Consider the following 20,942-nt stretch of genomic DNA (forward strand, 5'->3'; position numbering starts at 1 on the left):
TGTAAATCCTTTTTTAGCCCCAATAACTACTTTTCGTTTTGACAGACAGAGCCAACAGTTTGTCACCACTTTAACTGGTCACGTGGCCCATTCTGTGATGAAAGGACTGACACCGTAAATCATCACGTCTCTTGGGTATAGCAGGCAGGTAACTGTAAAAAACTGCTGCTGCATATTGCATATATAACATCTGCTAGATGCTGAATGTCCGTTGTCACAATCATTTTGCTGGAAGCAAAGGACACGTGCAGGTGCAAAGACCAAACAACGCTAACAGGAAATAAAAGGTTGTGGCCCAAGGACTGAGTCAGACCATCGCCAAGAACAGTTTGGGTGCTTCTGATAAACGGCTGCTGCCATTTGTTCATCCAAAGTTCAGAACCACAGGATGTAGACGGCCTGAAGCAACGTCTTGGTTGTGGAAACACAGACCTTTAAAAGTCGTACCAAAATCCACCCCTTAAACTTTGGCAGATCACAGGTTTCTTGGCTGCACATGATGGACCTAGCTTATTTGGCAAGTTGTTGTAATGTTGTCTCCTCATTTTCAGTACTTTAGTAACCTGGTTGGGTTAGAGAACCATAGCAAACCACATCTTTTGTAAGAGATTGGTGCACATTGTTCAAGAATTAACAACTGGACACAAAATTGTCTTGCAAGACCAAGAGTGATACACTGTTTCTGCTATAGATGTTATTTATATTTTCCAAGACAATTTCATCGATAAAGTATGACAAACTTATATTTGTTGGTCTTTTAAGGTTCTACTAATGCAGAGCGAGGGACACAAAGCCACGACATGCTTATAATGCACTTTGAAAACCTCTGAGCACACATGCTAGCAATAAAAGACACAAAGAGTCATTAGAGGAAATCAATTAAATGAAGACAGATTCTGATGTTTCATACATGTCAAACGTATCAGACTGAACACGGCACACACACTTTATTTCACAGGTTCTAACATAAAAAGTCATTCATATTCATGCACTGAATTTGTCAACAGTACTTTGGCAAAAGACAAATATTTTGAAGGAAATCCTACATAAAGCAAATTCACTATGTTCAGCTTTGCACTATTTTTTTCTAGCAGTAAAATTCTTAATATGCAAATGATGTTCAGCTTTGAGCGTGTTGTTGCTGTCATACTTTCCTGTATCTGAATGTGTTTCAGACTGTGTGACAGCAGCTCAGATGTGCTGTCTGATTGGTAGTTTACTCCAAAGGAGGAAAACCAGTCAGTAGTGACACAGTTTGAGATGATGGCTAACGGTAGTGTGAAGTGCTAAACTCAACAATAAAGTCCAAGTAATGACGAGATAATGACTCATGCTTCTCTTTGTTATTATCACACTGTCATTGTTTCATAACCTTCACTGAAAGTCACCTGACACAAACTGCTGTGGGATGCTGAGACTGTGGATTCCATGTGCTTGGTATGATTTTGGGAATTTAATGACCAAAACATCAGAAATAACTGAGGCAACTCTATAAGGGAATCCCCTCTGTTGACACTGTACTGAGTCAAAAGTATACGGAACTGAGTTACATGGATTACCTGCACATACACTGACCTACGTATATGAAACACTACATGTCTGAAACAGTACTGTACGTATATTACCAAAATAAGGAAAAGCATAATAGGGCCTCTTAAATTAAAATTCTGGCTGTATGTAGACCTTACTGTAGTTAAGTTAAATAGGTCCTCTATAGTATCCAAATCATTGTCTGGTTGGGACACTTATTGTACTGTCAGGTGCAGAGATGGGATTACTTTTAATCTGATTACTTTCTTCAAGTAAAGTAAGGGATTACTATTGCAAAAAGGTAATTAAATTACTGTTACTTTCCCGTAAGCACGCTGCGTTACTAGAACCGTGATTTTTTTTTGCGAGAGTGTCTCGTGACAGTGACGTAAGCGAGTGAGACGTTCGTGGCAACAGCTGTGTGCAGATCAAAAATGGATAATATAACGAGTGTGGCAGAGAGTAAGAGCATGCAGCGTTTAAAGCGTTGAAGTACTGACCTTACTTTGAGTTTGATTCCGTAAAAAGTGACAAAAACATTAGCGTCCTCTGCTCACTGTGTGGGAAGAAAACTTTCTTTTACAGCAAAAAAAACCCCTAAACGTCCGAGCAAGCACCGACAGTGCGCTGCCACGGGAATGTGACATTCACAGAGAAACTGGCGTATCCTTCCACTGACCGCTGCGGCACACCTGCACCAGGGCAAACCTCCGCCTGCCCCACTCCTGCTATACAGGTGAAAATAGAGCAACAGGACCGCTAGTTTTTGATTTTATTTTATTTGATTTTTTTCTGCTGTATTTCACTTGCATCTATTTGAAAGACTGAGTGTAAACACAAAAAACAATTTTATTTTATGTGCTGGAATGTGCAGAAAATAGGTTTAAATGTTCAACAAATTTCTTCCAGTCAGAGAATGTTGCATATAATTTAATGTTTGCTTGATGCATAAAGTTAAAGAGACTTTTCCAGTTGATTACATTTTATATGATCGATTATGCAGAAAAAGTAGAATTGGGCTAAAAGATCTATTGCTTTGTCACCTATTTAGGGGATAAATCATGTTTTAAAATGTAACTAAGTAACTAAATACTTTTGAAAATAAGTAATCAGTAAAGTAACTAATTACTTTTGAAAATAAGTAATCAGTAATTAGTTACTGATTACTTTTTTCAAGTAACTTGACCAACACTGGTCAGGTGTCTCACCTATAAACAGCCATACAAACATGTTTCTAGCTGTTGATTCTTCTGTCTTATCTGTAACCTAGTCTACCTCTACTCATGAAGCAGCAGCCAATGGAAACAGGACTGTGGCTATCTTTGTGTAGATTTCTACAGATGACTCTGTCACCAACCTCAGGCTGACTGGACATACATGTGTTTGTTTCATAAAGTTATCTAGATGCTGCAGAGCAGATGAGGTCTTCCAGAACATCCACCTGTAAGAAAACATCCAGAACAAAATTTAAAACCACGTCATTGTCTCTGCTATCGAACACACACCAGGCAGACAGCACTTGAAATGAGACGTCTCCCTTATTGCTTCTTTCCCACTACTACAATCAGCCCGTCCTTTCTACCAGCTTAATGTTACCTGGCTCTGCTCTCCTACACTGAGATTCTTCAGCTGGTAGACAGTCACATGACCATCAGTGTCTCCTACCACAACACAGTCAGCCTGAGAGGAAAATAGCAAGGACGTCATCCTCACACCAGGGGCTGCAGGCTGCACAATGACGGGGTCCAGACTGGAGGAAAGAGGTGAATATATGGACAAGACACAGGTGATACAGAGGGCTGCACAGGTGGAGTCTCCTTCTGAGTCTGACTCACATTCAGTTCAATCTTATTTATACAGCGTCAAATCACAACAACAGTCGCCTCAAAGTGCTTTATACTGTAAAGAGAAGGAAGACAGCATAAAGACATGCTGTGGAAGAGAGACAGAGATTAATAACAAGTGTGATTCAATGCAGAGAGGTCTATTAACACATAGTGAGTGAAAAAGAAACACCCAGTGCATCATGGGAATCCCCCAGCAGCCTACACCTATTGCAGCATAACTAAGGGAGGATTCAGGGTCACCTGGTCCAGCCCTAACTATATGCTTTAGCAAAAAGGAAAGTTTTAAGGCTAATATTGAAAGTAGAGATAGTGTCTGTCTCCTGAATCCAAACTGGAAGCTGGTTCCACAGAAGAGGGGCCTGAAAACTGAAGGCTCTGCCTCCCATTCTACTTTTAAATACTCTAGGAACAAGTAGGCCTGCAGTGCGAGAGCGAAGTGCTCTAATAGGGTGATATGGTACTACAAGGTCATTAAGATAAGATGGGGCCTGATTATTTAAGACCTTGTATGTGAAGAGCAGGATTTTGAATTCTGGATTTAACAGGAAGCCAATGAAGGGAAGCCAATACTGGAGAAATCTGCTCTCTCTTTCTAGTCCCTGTCAGGACTCTTGCTGCAGCATTTTGGATTAACTGAAGGCTTTTCAGCGAGTTTTTAAAAGAACCTGATGGTAACGAATCACAATAGTTGAGAATAATACATGCATGAACTAGTTTTTCAGTGAAAATGATGCTTCCTAAGGGAAACATGTATAATGTAAACAGAATTGGTCCTAGCACTGAACCCTGTGGAACTCCATAATTGACCTCAGTGTGTGAAGATGACTCTCCATTTACATGCACAAATTGGAGTCTATTAGATAGATATGATACAAACCACTGCAGTGCAGTACCTGTAATACCTACAGCATGTTCTAATCGCTCTAATAGGATATTATGATCAACAGTATCGAACGCTGCACTGAGGTCTAGCAGGACAAGCACAGAGATGAGTCCACTGTCAGAGGCCATAAGAAGATCATTTGTAACCTTCACTAAAGCTGTTTCTGTGCTGTGATGAGCTCTGAAACCTGACTGAAACTCTTCAAATAAACCATTCCTCTGCAGATGATCTGTTAGCTGTTTGACATCTACTCTTTCAAGGATTTTTGATATGAAAGGAAGGTTGGAGATTGGCCTATAATTAGCTAAGGCTGCTGGGTCTAGAGATGCTTTTTGAGTAAAGGTTTAACTACAGCCAGCTTGAAGGCCTGTGGTACATAGCCAATCATTAGAGATAGGTTGATCATATTTAAGATCGAAGAATTAATTAATGGCAGGACTTCTTTGAGCAGTTTTGTAGGAATGGGGTCTAAAAGACACGTTGATGGTTTGGAGGAAGTAATTATTGAAGTTAACTCAGAAAGATCAATTGGAGAAAAAGAGTCTAACTTAACATCAATGGTACTAAGAGTAGCTGTAGATAATATTACATCTGTCGGATGATTATTGGTAATTTTTTCTCTAATGATAAAAATTTGTGAAGAAGTTCATGAAGTCATTACTAGTTAACATTAAAGGGATGGTTGGATCGATAGAGCTCTGACTTTTTGTCAGAGAGAAACCTGGGGTTGTTCTTATTTTCTTCAATCAGTGACAAATAGTAAGATGTTCTGGCTTTGCGGAGGGCTTTCTTATAAAGCACAAACTATTTCTCCAGGCTAAATGATGATCCTCTAAATTTGTGACACGCCATTTCCTCTCCAGCTTACGAGTTATCTGCTTTAGGCTACGTGTTTGAGAATTATACCATGGAGTCAGGTACTTCTGATTAGAGACCTTAGTTTTCAAGTAAGACTGGTTTCTGAGTTTTACAGCTGGGGTGGACGAGGCTAAGCATCAGACTTTCAAATGTAAGTCTGATGTTTCTAGAAATGAGAGCTGCTCCATCCAAAGTGGGATGGATGCCGTCTCTCCTAACAAGACCAGGTTTCCTCCAGAAGGTTTCACATGTCTAGAAACAGAATCGCCAATAATCAGAGTTTGACCCCCGGCGGGTGTGTCACCAAGTGGGGAAAAACAGTTAGACACATGGTTGGTGGTGTACCTGGGGCTTCTGTTTAAGACTATGCTTCCTCCTCACCGTCACCCAGCCGCCGTCTTTCCCCAGCTGCTTGGGGTCTGCCGGGGAACAGCTAGCGGGGCCTACGCTATCTTCAGCTACAGCAGCTACAGGGGCCTGGCTAGCTACGGGTGAATCAGTGATCCTGGCCCTCAGAGCTGCAAATAGGCTACATTGATTACATGTATCATTACTGCTATGAAATAAGAAGTTATCTAAAGGTTTTCAATTCAACTGGCAGATAAGCTACACAAACACACCACTGTGTGTTGGAACAGGAACACCGAGTGACAGCGCCACCCAAAGGTACTCACATGCTCGAACTCAGGTCCCAGATTTCTAGCTGCCCTTCGGTGACAGCTCCAAATACAGTAGGCCACTTTGGGGACCATTTGATGTCGTAGACAGCCTTCTGGGCGGAGGTGAAACCCAACACAGGCTTCAAGTGGTGCTGCTTCCACAGCTGGATGGTCCAATCAGATGAGCAGCTCAGGAACACATCAGGGTTGAAAGGGGACCACGCAACACAGTTTACAGGACACTGACGAAGAAGAAGAAGAGGTGTCTGAGTGTATATCACACACCCACGAAGAAGATTCAGCACCATAAGAACAGCAGTTTGTAACAAACAGTGAAGTTATTATTTTGCCAGACTTCACTCACTCAGAATCTTTCTACAAAGATCGCAGCATATGTGTGTACATATGTTATATATGTATCACATTTTCATTTCCAAAGCAGTTTGTGTTTTATTTACAGATCTAAGTGAAATTCATTTCATTGACTGAATCAGGATTATTGGTATGTGGACAACATTTATACATTCCTGTAACAATGTAGCGCTGCCTTCACATACCAAGAATACTTAGTAAGTTTTAAGGCTTAACATCACATTCACACAGAGAAGAATCTGTAAAGTTTAAAATATGCTGTAAATCAAAGAATTGGTGAAAATGACTCCAAGTTGTGTGTGCAGCATAATTGACTGAAGAATAAAGGAATATGCTGACACAAAATCTAAACAATAAACCTCAGAAAGAAACTCTAAAACCACAATGAGACATAAACCAGTCTCAACCCAATTCACATCAAACCACATCCACTCTGAAATCAGGTCCAAAACTTTACCTAAGCCTAAAATTAGACTGATACCATTTATGAAGGTGACTACAAACCAGTCCAAAACCAAACCCCTGATCCCAGTATGGCTGAGTCAGTCCAGGAGGACTTACAGAGACAGACCAGTAGGTGTCAGTTTACTTTATCTGTTGTTTTCCTTAAAATGAAGTTAACTGACAAATAAGCAGTGTCCCTACAGAGCCGTTATACTGCAGTTGGAGCTTCAGTTTGGAATAAAAAGGCTTTTGGGGAAGAAACAGATGTTTTTTCCAGAAGTCTTTGGCAGCGTTTACTCTGAAGAACTTACAAAGTGTTTCCTGTAGGTTTCAAGGAACTGCTGACTGTTGGAGCAGGAGCACTGGTGGATGAGACCTTCCCATGTCCCAGTCAGGTAGATACTGGAGTCCTGCAGGAACAGTGGAACACAGTGGGATACATTGGTTACATCTCAGGGATTTCATGAATCTCTGTTAGAGAACTGTGGATCAATATGGTCGTCATTGTGCAGGAAGGCCAAGATTATTAGATCTTTAGCAAGAATGTTAAAAGGTTATGCCATATGTGGGGTGACTGGAGATGTTGGTGAAAGGTCACAGTGATATGTGGTGTAGCAGACAATGTCACATATCACATGTTCACATATCACGTGTTCACATATCACATGTTCATGTATGAGTGCCTGATCTGTCACATGACTAACGAGATGTTTCTGTAACTGCTGTTGTCAATAAAAAGGACTGTGAGGGGGACCAGGTGAAGAAATTTCCCCTTGTGGGACTAATAAAGGTATCTTATCTTATCTTATCTAAGACCCTGACGACTCCCCTTGCAGCAAGTAAAAGACAAAGAGCGCTGTGGTCGTCTTGCTTTGATTGGTGATTGGTCCCTGAGTCAGCGGGGTCTATCTCTTTAAGACCCAACAGTAACTTACTGTGGGATGAAAGTCGAAGCAGAGCCCAGGAGTCAGTGCTGTCAGGACTCTTTCTGTCATCATCTCGGTCCTCTTCCCTCCAGTCAGTGTCTCTGTATTTTGAATGCGCCTCAGCTTCATCAAGTCTACGGCAAGAAATGGATCATTTTATATCATTTACCTGACACCAAGGTGAGAGCAGAGAAGGAGTTATTTGATCATTGCCTGTTGTCTGTTTGTCTGTGAGCAAGAGCAAGAGCATGCAGAAGCCACCACAGAGCAACAGTCAGTCGGAGTTGCACTGTGTTTGTCTCTGTGGTGCCAGGCATGTCTTCATGTTCTAGTCCATGGTTGTTGTTGGATTTTGTGTACTTTTTCTTAGCTTAGAGTATCTATGGAGTTAGCACAGCATCTGTTGAGTATTTCTGTCAGATTGGACTTTTCATTTCCTGTGACCATTGAAATAAAAGCTCTGCTTCTCCTCTGCACACCTTTGACAAAATACTCACCCATTAGAGTTTAACATTACTGCCAACTGCCAAGATTCACTTAGAAAAGGACATTTTTCCTGAATTTCTTCTAAAATCTTGAAGGCCAAAGAGAGAGTTGAAGTTCTCCAAGGCTGGAACTATCCTGAGAGACAACGATGACCTGTATGCTGTCTCAGCTGACTGCACTGAGCCGGCTGCTAAGTACCTATGCAGTCGAGGCCATCTTTGAAGAAAAACCACTTGCTAATTCTGCCATCTGCACCCACAGAGAGGAGGGCCTCCACCTTCTCTTCCCCCGTCGAGCTCACTTGTTGTTGGGTCCACCTGAGCTGCCACACTGGCCCCAGGTGTCTGTTGGGACTCTCCCTACACAGAGCACATGAAACAAAGACAGAGCAGTAGCATGGTTTACTTTCAGTGTGTAGTAAAAGACCTGCACTGTCCAATGTACACGCCCCTCACCGGCTGCTGACACCACGTGACCTGTTGTCCTGACTGTGCACACTGTGGATTGTTATGCTGCCGTCATGTGTGCCCACAGCCAGCTGACTGGGGCTGTTAGCAGAGAAATCCAGAGCGGTCACGGCGCTGTCACAGTGGATAACGTGCTCCGGCCACTGCAGGAGGAAGAACATCCTCACTCAACAATCTGTGCGATGATGATGAGGGGAGCTGACTAAATCCAGTCCAAAGCAAAGTCATACCTTGAGGTTTTTGATGGACCAGCAGCTCACCAGACCTGGTTTCTGGTTCCCAGAGTCAAACTTGCCATGACCCACAGCCAGGAGGTCCTAGAAGACAGCCACACGAGGAGGATCTGTAATCAGTCGTCTGCCTGCTTTCCTGGGTGTTAGTCTGCTTCCTACACGACTGCCGCTTTCCCACGCTGTCTTTCTTTGAACCAATCAGCTTCCACTTTGCACGGTTTACATGTGTGCTCTCTGTCATTCTTCCTTTCAGATTCTCCTTTGTGCAACCCTCCACCTCCCCACCCTCAGCCAGAGCCGTCTTCATCATCATCACCAGCAGAGTCTCAGCTGTGGGGGGTCCTGTCCTAAACCCTGGCACTGCTTTGATGGGTCACCACAGTCTAATCGCCAAATACATTCATTTCTCTATCTCAATAAATCATGTTCAGTTCTTTCAAGTGATCAGCATGCTTCAATACAATATTATCAGAAGAGACAGACCCAATATTAGCCAGGCTCCTTCAGCATTTAACTGAGCAAAGGTACGGCCTTCTCTCCACACTGCAGGTGTGTCTGAAAGTTAGCTAACTGTACTTGGTTATACTACCTTTGAATTGTATATTTAAAGATTATTTTTATAACCCAGCTCACTCTGACTTCACCGTTCAGACTGAGAAACAGTCCAGCAACATTAGTGACACACATGAATGACACAAGGACAAAAGACTTGTGTTGCACAGAAATGTACACTAACTTCAAGCCCTTTGCTCTTGAATCAGTTTCTGTGAGTTGGAGTTGATCTTTGTTCTGTTACCGGATTCTTTCTGTTCCAGGTCATGCAGCTCACGCTGCGTCCTCTGCTGAGCTCACAGCTGAAAACCCAGAGACACTGCAGAGACGGACCGCCGTCCGTGCCCCCCGTCCTCTGCTCCACCATCTCATTCTTCACTGGACACTCTGGGTCTGAAAAAATGATTTCACTCATTACAATCTTAATGCTTCATCTAGTAGTAATGTTACCACGGTGCTGTGATGGTGCTGTGACGATGGTGTGACGGTGCTGTGAGGGTGCTGTGACGATGGTGTGACGGTGCTGTGACGGTGCTGTGACGGTGGTGTGACGGTGGTGTGAGTGTGCTGTGACGGTGCTGTGACGGTGGTGTGACGGTGCTGTGACGGTGGTGTGACGGTGCTGTGACGGTGCTGTGACGGTGGTGTGACGGTGGTGTGAGTGTGCTGTGACGGTGGTGTGACGGTGGTGTGAGTGTGCTGTGACGGTGCTGTGACGGTGGTGTGAGGATGCTGTGACGGTGCTGTGACGATGGTGTGAGGATGCTGTGACGGTGGTGTGACGGTGCTGTGACGGTGGTGTGACGATGCTGTGACGATGCTGTGGTGGTGCTGTGACGATGCTGTGGTGGTGCTGTGACGGTGCTGTGGTGGTGCTGTGACGATGCTGTGGTGGTGCTGTGACGATGCTGTGGTGGTGCTGTGACGGTGGTGTGACGATGCTGTGACGATGCTGTGGTGGTGCTGTGACGATGCTGTGGTGGTGCTGTGACGGTGCTGTGAGGGTGCTGTGAGGGTGCTGTGACGGTGCTGTGACGATGGTGTGAGGATGCTGTGACGGTGGTGTGACGGTGCTGTGACGGTGGTGTGACGGTGCTGTGACGATGCTGTGGTGGTGCTGTGACGGTGCTGTGAGCACTACCTCCCAGCACAGGCAGCTGTCTGTAAGCAGCCAGCTGAGGGTGGAAGCTGTTTTGCAGGATGCTTCTCTCCACTGTTTGTAAGCAAAGCTGAAACTTGTCTGACAGCATGATGAGCTTCCACTGCGTCTCAGCGTTTAAAGCTTTTACTTCCACTTCTTTCAGTGAACCAGAGGCACTGACTGAAGACAAATACAAGAAAACAGTTTCTGTACTGTAAAAAGAATGAAACTGTTAAAACTTCTGAATGATGACGAACCCTGAGCCCTGTTTGAATGAAGCAGTGAACCAGTGGGTGCAGTTACCTGTAGTGGCTGTGCTGCCCACTGACACACTCCTGTCTGCACCTCTGCTGGAGTCCGTCACACCCTCTGAGTGGTCAGTCTTCACTGGGTTACAGATACCTGCTGTTTCCTCCTGCTCAGCCTCACTTAAAGGCTCATACATGTCGCAGACGGTAACATTTGTGGCTGTGGACATGCAAACATCTGAAAACACTGTGCATTTATAAAAGCTCAACACTCCATCCTCTGTTTTATGGATGAAGTGAACTGCTGAAAGTAGAACTAAAGTAGAAAGTAGAACAATATAAGGATATAGTGAATGGTGGGTTCTACTATTGAGAGTGTGTAAAAAGCTAAAAAGAAGGGTGGGGTAGGGTCAGAATTTGGTGTAAACATATATGAAAGCACAGCTCCATCCTGCCTGATACCAACAGGTGAAGCTGGTGGTGGGTGTGTGATGGTGTGGGGGATCATTTCCCAGCACACTTTGGGCCTCCTTCGCACCAAGCATCATTTCAATGCTTAGCTGAATATTGTTGCTGACCACAGCCTACCCATCCTCTGATAACTGCAAATAATCTGAAAAGAATTTCCTGATCATACCAATGAATTGAGTGTACTTCAGTGGTCTCCACAGTCACAAGGAAGCCTTTGGGACATGAGTGGATAATCAGATAGCTGCAGCCGACTAATCTGCAGCAACTGCATTAAGCTATCAGGTCAACGCAGACCAAAACCTCTGCAGCACCTTCAGCATCAGATAAATAGACACTAATGTGGATAAAAAGGTAAATGCTAATCTGCGGTTCATAAATTGTTGGGAAAGAGGCTAGCTTAATGTTCTAGCTAGCCATTTTTAGCCAGAACATTTGGCTAAAAATGGCAGATAAATAGTTCAAATGGAGAAGAGGTAACAATGAACTACTCTGATATAAACATAGTGAGCTAAAACAAACACACTGTGAACACTACACATCTAAGACAGCGACACACTTCCACACACCAAAGTTTGGGAACCAAATATTCATCACACTTTAAATAGACTGAGTCCAAAAGCACAGTTTGAGATGAAAGAAAGCCATGTTCTAAATAAAGCTGCCAAAAATCAAGTTAGTCCAGCTTCATGTTTAGGTACACTGACCTGGGTGTGTTTAAAACTTTTATAAAAGTCACCATTAGAATAACAGCTTCACCTGCATCCACCACCATCAGCCCGTTACTCTGGACATGCTTGTTTTTTGTTGTTCCGGTCAGCGTCTGCACTGATCGCTCCACATGTTTGTCCCTGCTCACTCTGTTCCTGCAGACCTCCTCGTACTGACGGTTTCTTGCTCTGTGAAAACGAGGTAAAATCACAACGTGCCAGTAGCACATTTCAGGTGCATATGTAAGCGTCTCAACCAGTCAGATATGGGAAACACTTCACCCACATGGTAGCTTCTGCCTCATCAGCATCCACACACACAAAGATGCTGGGCATGTCCAGCAGTGAAAAGGTGTCTGTCTCAGAGATAAAGACCTCCGTGATGTCCTTCAACATGTCCTCTGTCACCTGTTCTTTCTCCGTGTCCTTTTTTACCTTCACATCTAGCAAGAAAATATATGAACAAACTCTTATAAACACCACAAAGATACGTTGTAGGTGTGACCGAGAACTGAGAGCTTTAGTCACAGTAATATGTGGAGATTGAAAAAACCATTTAGTTTGCATTAACTGTGCTCATTAACCACCACACAAGCTCAAACACCATGAACGCAGTAATCAAAAGGATAAAGGGAAAAGCGTGCATTTAAAAAAACAATTTATTAACCTGGAAAACTGAGGGGAATGTCACGTTTAGAAAACATGTCCTCGTCATCCACGGACTCTGTGGTGGACTGGCTGGATATTCTGCTGCTGCCAAATACTGACCTGGAAACATTGCGAGCACATTTTTACAGGGTGAAGCGTGTAACCTGCAGTCACTTTAGACAGTTTGTCCTCGCTCTCTCCAGGAAGTGCTTGGCTGTGGCTGCCTCCCTGCACCATGGACCTGCTCAACTGGTGGCACAATTTAGTAAGAAGCTGTGCTTCAGCAGCCCTGGATGATTCAAACTTCTGCTGTTTTATAATTACTGAGCTTAAATGTAATGTAATGGTTTCCACCCAAACCTGTATCACTGGGAGTTCCCCGACTGATTCAATCACGTTCACATATCAAAGATTTTAAAAGAAAAGAGGATAGGTCAGGGTTCAAGGGTCCCCAGGTTATAACCACAATGCTGCCCAACCTCAGAACACGAGCGAGGGACAAGCCACACCGGCGTGGACGTCACCGAGCTTAATAAGAGCCACGTGAGGTATGGCGGAACAACGACGTACCGATGAGAACTTAGCTACTAGAAAAGATAAGACATGGAAAGGCCTGCAGAGAAAAATGATATTCAAATTCAAGCAATGCTTTAACATTTGCACTCCACACATTTAAGCCTCACAGAGCAGCTCCAGCTGCATCACCTCAGACTCTGGTACCTGGAGAAAGGCAGAGTGAAGCTGCCCGTGGCTGTTGGCTGGTCTGATGCTGAGCCCACAGACATTTCATCCACAAACAGCATGGGCTGCACTGCTCCTGGATCAGCCTGGTACAGCGGCTGAGGAGTGACATCATTGTTTACTTCATCAAACACCTGCAAGAAACACAGAAGCTAGCTACAGCTAACTTGGTACTGCACTCAAGGGCACACTGGAGGTACTTCTACATCACTACATGCTCGCTACATCATGGTATTTAACTCCACTACCTGCATCTCTCCTTTTATTGCCTTTTTCACAAAGCACTCAGTTAACTGCTTTGAAAAATTGGTGAGTGGTAGTCGAATGTTAATTTTAGAGGCATCAGAATAATCAGTCATGAAAACAAATCCACAAAATGAAGTCTTGTGTTTTTGTCTGGGTTGCAAAGTAAAACTGTGACTACAGCCTGAGTTTGATGTAAGCCTACTTCTTTAAACTTTCAGCATATATATGCATTAAACACAGTCTACGACGCGGGTCTTTACTCTGTGGAACTGATGAGAAACTGTGTCTAATCTGAATCTAGTACCGAGTCTGTGACTGATGTTCTCATTTACAAACTGTTCAGAGGACCCACAGACTGTGAGGACAGTGTCCGTGTGATGCTCAGGTACCCGAACAGCCTGTCTGGGAGTCTGAACCACGTTCTTCTCCAGGACTTTGCTGCCCCCGAGGCTCCGCCTGCTGTGACAGCCCAGCACACTCGTGGTTTGTCTGGAACGCTGGTGAGATCCGCGTGGGCCTCCGTGTGAGACTGAGGTGGTACGAGAGGAGCTGGAAGGCAGCAAAACAACAAGTGACCGTGGCTGCGTGTACGTGCAGACAGCTGCAGTGAAAAGAGTACGGCTAACGTACGGTCTCAGAAGCAGGGGGCATCGCCGCTTTCCTCCGTCTTTCCCCCCCGTGGCAGACATCGCTGCAGTGCGCCTGCTGTTGTGGGTTTCCTACTGCGGTGCTATGGCAACGGGACATGCCCAGAGCTCGTGCTCGTGCGTACAGGGAGCGCGCGACACGCTCACACCGTGTGCTGGACATTAACACGTAGATGTATACAGTCAGACCATATCAACATTTTCACATTTTCCTTAAAGTAAAGTAAAAAACGTTTTTTAAACAACAGTTAAAAACATAGGTTACCACCATCTTTACTGTCGCTGTTCAGTTTAACCACGTGTTCTCACTGGGTCTCATTACATTTATGTATATAGTTGCCTCGGAAAACTTTATATTATTAAGACCCAACAATAATCAGAAAAGTCCCCATGAGCACATACGTGGCAAGAGTACAACGGAAAAACTCACTGTTAACAGAAACACCAGAACCAGGCTCAATATGACCGACCGCTGAGGGGCTGAGGGGGCGGAGACGGGACCAAAGACACAGATTAATGGTTAAATACAGAGTAGCGTGTAAATATAGGCCTATTGCAGGGTAACTGACGGAGAATTCAAGGTCATCTAACACAGCCCTGTGGGCTTTACAAAAAGGAAGAGAAGCCAGTGTGGGCAAAATCTGCTCTCTCTAGTCCCCGTCAGTATGCTCACTGCAGCATTTTGGATTAACTGAAGGCTTTTCAGGCAGTTTTTAGGACATCCTGATAATAATGAATTACAGTAGTCCAGCCTGGAAGTAAGACAGAGCCTGATTATTCAACATCTTGTATGTGAGGAGGAAAATTTTTAATTCCGTTCTGGATGTATGAGGGAGGCACAGAATAGTAGCAAGAGACAGGATATTTCTAACTTTAGAGATGTTGCGCAAATGGAAGAAAGCAGTCTTACATATTTGTTTAATATGTGTGTTGAAGGACATGTCCTGGTTAAAAATGACTCCAAGGTTCCTCACAGCGTTACTGGAGGCCAAGGTAATGCCATCCAGAGTAAGAATCTGGTTAGATACCATATTTCTAAGATTTTCAGGGCCGAGTACAATAACCTCAGTTTGATCTGAATTAAGAAGCAGAAAGTTAGCGGCCATCCAGGTCTTTATGTCTTTAAGACATTCCTGCAGTTTAACTCATTGGTGTGTGTTATCTGCAGCACAGTACCTTTATCTACAGCATGCTCTAATCTCTGTAATAAAATATTGTGGTCAGCAGCACTGAACGCTGCACTGAGGTCTAACTGCAATAATATCATTCATAACCTTCACAGTTCTGAGTACATAGAATTCATCTGCACCTAACGATACATACTAGGGCAAAATAGTTCTCATTGGTTACATGTCTACAGGTTAGCTAACAGAGCTTTTTCTGTTTGCAGCTGTTTTGGGATTGTGAGGAAGACAAACACATTCGGTCTGTTTTACCTGCAAACTGCACAGGTATGTGTGTTCTTTTAATGATTGCTGGACAAACCTGTGATTGATTTAGCAGATAACAAAGAAAAAACAAGATGTTAAGAACTAAAAGACAGTACAGACTGTGTGGCTCTGGTGTTCAGGAGAGCATGAGCTTATGGAGAAGATTGTCTTGATGCAGGCTCAGTCATCCAGGAAACATGAAAAGGTTGATTCTGTTCATCTGGATGTTTTCAGTGGGAGAAACGTTTCATCGTCATCAGCTGACTTCTTCAGCCTCAGCTGACTGCAGGTTTCAACCTTATAAACAGGACATTTGCACAATGACGGAAACCAGCTGACTGACAAGTTTTGGACTACTGAAGGTGTTCCTAAACAATTACAACGTCAACGTCTTTAAGGACTTTGCAAAATGGGCTGTGGAGCAAGGAATATGTGAGGGATTTGGGATGATCCCCCTTTGAGCAAACACTTGACAACAGTGGGAAGAAAAAACTTCCTTTAATATTCAAAACCACCACAACGCCTGAAATTGTGCTGGTGTCAGAAGTTACAAAGAACCTTAGAATGTGGAAGCTTACAGTACTCTGGGAAAAGCATATGGCGGAAACTTACGAAAGGAAAAGGAAAAATATGGTGACTTGGTCAAGGACTGCTAGAACCAAGGCTGGAGGGCAAGGTTATTCTCCTGTTCTAAAGTGCATTTAAAACAGAGGAGGGGCATGGTGCCAATGACCCTCTGCCAGATAAGAGCTGGTGTTAGCAGGACCCTTCCAAAAACCCGTGCCCCCATGCATGCTGTTTTAGCAGTTTTAACGACTGACTGACTTCAGTTCTCAGTGCAATGATGTACTGTTGTTTCTCATTTTCTCAGTGGTTGTATAGACTGTTGAGATGAGAGTGACTGAATCGGCACTCACCTGCTGGGCCAGGTGGGAGATCAGACTGGCATTGAAGAGGAGCTTGTCTGCACTGATGTGCAGTAAATCTGAAATGATCCACAACTGTCTGAGTTTCTTGATCTTCCCCATGAGAGGATATGCAGATTTTTTTTCATGATGTCTTTGTGTGTGGACATCACAGAGTCGATGTAAGCCTTGTCATAAGGTACAGGATAGGTCAAAGTCTCATAATGTTTCCCCGGGCCCATTCGTATGGTGGTCTCTGGCATCACCACCGTCGTGTCCAAATTCATGGGCTGCATCCTCCTGAGGACCCGGCCTTCGCGGTCTACGTGGGCCGGGTCCTCAGAAGGTCGGGTAGGCCGGAAGTAAACGGCCGTGAAATTGGACGGTCTAGCCTTCTGATTAGCGTCACCGCTGTCTCGGTGGAGTTTAATAAACTCAGCCGTCTGATCCTTGCTATCTAAAATATAACAGGACACTGGCGTAAATTCTCGACTGTCTCATACTTCTGTTTAATCAGTTTTCTGTTTGACGTTTAGTCAGCTGTGTAAAAACCAAGGAGGAACCCACCCGGGGGATTAATAAAGTTTTATTTTATCTAATCTAATAACTTTAATCTCAGCCAAACCGATTTACTCACGAACAAACAAAACACTGAAAAAAGCCCAACAATAACATTTTTAGGTTGTCTAAGTGACTTATATATTACGTTTAACCCGAGCAGCGAAAGTCCGCGGTGATCTGAAAATGATGTGCCGGAGTTGTGCCGTTCTCGGCCGCATCAGTAACCCTCGAGCTCCCGGCTAGCTATCGAGCTGGTGGGTAGCAGACGTCTCCGAAAACGTCGAAGCACTTTTGCAAATATGCGATATCTTGATAAACTGAGCAGATATTTGATGTCTACACAGCTACTTTCTCGCCTGAAAATATGTTAAAAGTTTATTTTGTGACCCAGAAAGATTAGTATGAGTAATTTTAAAACTTAGTAGCGGCCGCCATTGTTGGAAACTGGAGTTTGGCTGGGCCGCGCTATGAATTCTGGGATATGGTAGGCCACGAAGGACACACCCGACCCATCCTTCAAATTCGGGGAAAAGGAGGACGCATTTGTCGGCTGTATTCGGAGGAGTCTACGAATTTGGACAGCCTTCGGCGCGTCGCTGTGACGTAATCGGTCTACAAATGCGGCCTCAGGAGGATGCAGCCCATGAATTTGGACACGAGCGACCCATTTCCTGGGCAATGGCATTAAGACCTATCCAATGACTCCCATCCGTGGGCACCATGAGCAGTTTGCCTAAAAACTGTGAAAAACTTGCAGGCTTGGCCTGAGTAGCTTCAGCTTCTGCTGTCTTCACCTTGTCCTCTGGACTGGACTTTTCTGATACAGATCCCTTCGTATTGTTGGGAACACCGCTTATTTCCCTAGCCAAGATGAACAGCAAAAACACAAACGATTCTGCTGTCCTCATTGTTCTCTCGTCAGTGTACCTGGAGCTAACTGAATCGAAGACAGATAAAGTTGGAGCACGTCTGAATATATTGTTTGAATTCCTCATTGAATTAGCAGATTGCATTTGTGTGTGTTCAAAGTCCTTCCTGTCTCTGTTGGGAATAGGTAAGCGGACCATGAACGTAATAACCCTGCTAAAGGAATCATTACAGAGGATGTGCGAGGCTTTAACGTGTCAAAGGTCAGCATTATCTTTATGTTTTTAGTGTTTATATCTCAACAGAAGTTTTTTCCTTCCCTCTCTGGAGCCAACCTGCACATTTACACACTGAACATTGCAAAGAAGACACAGGATTAATTAATTTAAAAAATGAAAAGTCACGTTGCACAAGTGTTCAAACCCTGCTTTACACCGAATTACTGTTTTCCAACAAGTATTTAGACCCTTTATTTAAGTAAAAGTCACAATCCTACTTAGAAGTTTTCCGCATCAAATCACACATAAATGAATCAATGCCTGTGCCACCTTAATGTTGCTGCATTTTTCCCTTGTCGCATTGGTGAATTTCAATATATCGCCTTTCCATTTCAGGCCAACTTTCTAATAATTCAGCCTATGCACAGTATCAACTAATCAAACCAGCACTGTGTAGGTTACATAATCATTCAGCCCGAACAGCCAAATATCTATATAAACAAACACAAATGTGGTACCATAATTCTCTAAATGTAATTAACATTTCATGGTATTTGGTTGCAACAATATTACTAGTCTTCCTTTGTGGTAGTGGCAGCTGAGTGCAACATCTTTCAGGATGGATAACACCAGTGTCCCCACTCCTTCCTAGAAGGGGGATGCTGTTGTAAAGACAGACCTCGTAAAACAGGGTAGATTAACTACAGCTGGAGGACAAGGATAGTTGACCTCAAATAAATTATGTACATAACAAGGCATAGCTCCCATTTCAGTTGTGCGTGTTATTAATGTCCTCTCGGATCATGGGAAATTTGGAGCAGGCATCTCTGATCTCAAGATATTGGTATGGTAAATTTTTCACTTCATCATTTCCCTTTCACATTGAATATCTCCTTGTGCTTGTATCATTGTGGAAGCCAAATAGGTCATTAGGTCTTTTTTCTGTGCTCTAAAGAGACCTACATAATTTTTGAAGTAGTGTCATTCGAGGCTATTAAACAATATGCAGGGTGTCTTGATGCATTCTCATTCATCCAGGGAAGTAAATCTCCAAAAAGTTGATTCTGTTCATCTGGACGCAGCGTTTTGTGGGAGAAACGTTTCGTCACTCATCCAAGTGACTTCTTCAGTCTCAGCTGACTGCAGGTTTCCCCAATCTTATAAACAGTACATTTGCATAATGACTGAAACCAGCCCACTGAAGAAACAATGGGCTGGGAGGTCAGTTCCTTAATCTTAATTATGCAAATTCTCATGACCATTGATCAAAGACCACTGATCAATGGCCATGAGTCCCATTCACAGAGAGTTGGGGAATGGCTGCAATCACAGCATTGTAAGATGGCAAAAGATGTACCCTTAGGCCCCCTCCTCGATTCAGAGATGGTCTTTCCCTTTTCACGTAAATGGCCTCCTTGACTCCGCGCTCAAACCAGCGTTCCTCCCTGTCCAGGATGTGTACATCCTCATCATTGAAAGAGTGTCCACTGGCCTGTAGGTGTAAATAGACTGCAGAGTCCTGGCCTGACGAGGTAGCTCTTCTGTGTTGTGCCATCTGCTTCGCCAGAGGTTGTTTGGTTTCCCCGATGTACAAATCCTGGCAATCCGCCTGACACTTAACAGCTTACACTATGTTACTCTGTTTGTGTCGGGGGACCTGATCCTTGGGGTGGACTAGTTTTTGGCGCAGCGTGTTTTGGGGTTTAAAAGCCACAGAGACCCGGTGTTTAGAAAAAATGTGTCTCAACTGCTCCGATACTCCTGACACATATGGGATCACTACAGGTTTTTGCTTGGGCAGCGGTTGTCCTTCTCTCCTGGATCGGCTGGAGCTTTCTTTCTTTCTTTCTTTCTGTCTTTCTTTCTTTCTTTCTTTCCAGCTTTGACAAACGTCCAGCTGGAATAACCACATTTACTCAGGGCCTTCTTGATGTGCTGTTCTTCTGCCTCCCTGGCCGCTGTGTCTGTGGGGATGGTGTTCGCTCTGTGTTGTAGCGTCCTAATGACAACCAGTTTGTGCTCCAGTGGATGATGAGAGTCAAACCTTAAATACTGATCTGTATGTGTAGGTTTACATTACACGTCAACTTTTATATGTCCCCCATTCCTGATGGAAATCTCACAGTCTAAGAAGGCTAACCTGCCACTTTTCATATCCTCCCTGGTGAATTTGATGTGTCGGTCCACCGAGTTAATGTGATCTGTGAATTGTGGTATGTCCTGAGATTTGATTTTCCCAGGTGTCATCCACATATTTGAACCAATGGCTTGGTGGTGTTCCAGGGTAGGATAGCAAAGCCCTCTTTTCCACTTCTTCCATGAACAAATTGGCCACGATGGGTGAAAATGGGGAGTCCATGGCACACCCATGTTTCTGCCTGTAGAACTGACCCTTGTATGTGAAGTAGGTGGAATGAAGACACAGTCCCAAAAGCAAAACACACTTGGTTGATGCTGAGAGTGGTCCTGTTGCTGAGGTTGGTGTCATCCTGTAATCTCTTACGGACTACCTCCAACGCTTCCGTGACTGGGATGCAAGTGAAGAGAGATGTAACGTCGTGTGACGGGTTTTGGTCAGTGGTTGTTGATCAATGGTCATGAGAATTTGCATAATTAAGATTAACCCATTGTTCCTTCAGTGGGCTGGTTTCAGTCATTATGCAAATGTACTGTTTATAAGATTGGGGAAACCTGCAGTCAGCTGAGACTGAAGAAGTCACTTGGATGAGTGACGAAACGTTTCTACCACAAAACGCTGCGTCCAGATGAACAGAATCAACTTTTTGGAGAATGTGCAGGGTGGTCAGCCACCATTGTACATTTGACCACAGATGCACCTGTGGTGAAATCCAATT

The 20,942-nt window shown here is 44.0% G+C and overlaps 1 protein-coding gene and 1 long non-coding RNA gene across 2 annotated transcripts; one reads left to right on the forward strand and one right to left on the reverse strand.

Moving 5' to 3' along the window:
- Positions 1–880: 880 nt before the first annotated feature.
- On the reverse strand, positions 881–14,881 carry dnai4 (dynein axonemal intermediate chain 4). The gene is made up of 18 exons (XM_080861748.1): positions 14,537–14,881; positions 14,090–14,261; positions 13,849–14,008; positions 13,193–13,347; positions 12,492–12,592; positions 12,111–12,267; positions 11,874–12,013; positions 10,702–10,866; positions 10,399–10,578; positions 9,502–9,650; positions 8,703–8,789; positions 8,461–8,615; positions 8,204–8,364; positions 7,529–7,653; positions 6,905–7,003; positions 5,793–6,019; positions 3,127–3,280; positions 881–2,971 (listed from the first exon to the last, which is right to left on the reverse strand). Exons 2-18 carry the CDS (start codon positions 14,146–14,148, stop codon positions 2,927–2,929), a joined length of 2,319 nt encoding a protein of 772 aa, XP_080717874.1. The 5' UTR covers positions 14,149–14,261; positions 14,537–14,881; the 3' UTR covers positions 881–2,926.
- A 178-nt stretch (positions 14,882–15,059) lies between these two features.
- On the forward strand, positions 15,060–19,159 carry LOC308383686. The gene is made up of 3 exons (XR_013969208.1): positions 15,060–15,099; positions 15,497–15,557; positions 15,771–19,159. It is a non-coding gene; the product is annotated as an uncharacterized lncRNA (long non-coding RNA).
- The last annotated feature ends 1,783 nt before the right edge of the window (positions 19,160–20,942 follow it).

Source organism: Rhamphochromis sp. 'chilingali', assembly GCF_963969265.1.
Source record: "Rhamphochromis sp. 'chilingali' genome assembly, chromosome: 16".
Lineage (NCBI taxonomy): Eukaryota > Metazoa > Chordata > Actinopteri > Cichliformes > Cichlidae > Rhamphochromis > Rhamphochromis sp. 'chilingali'.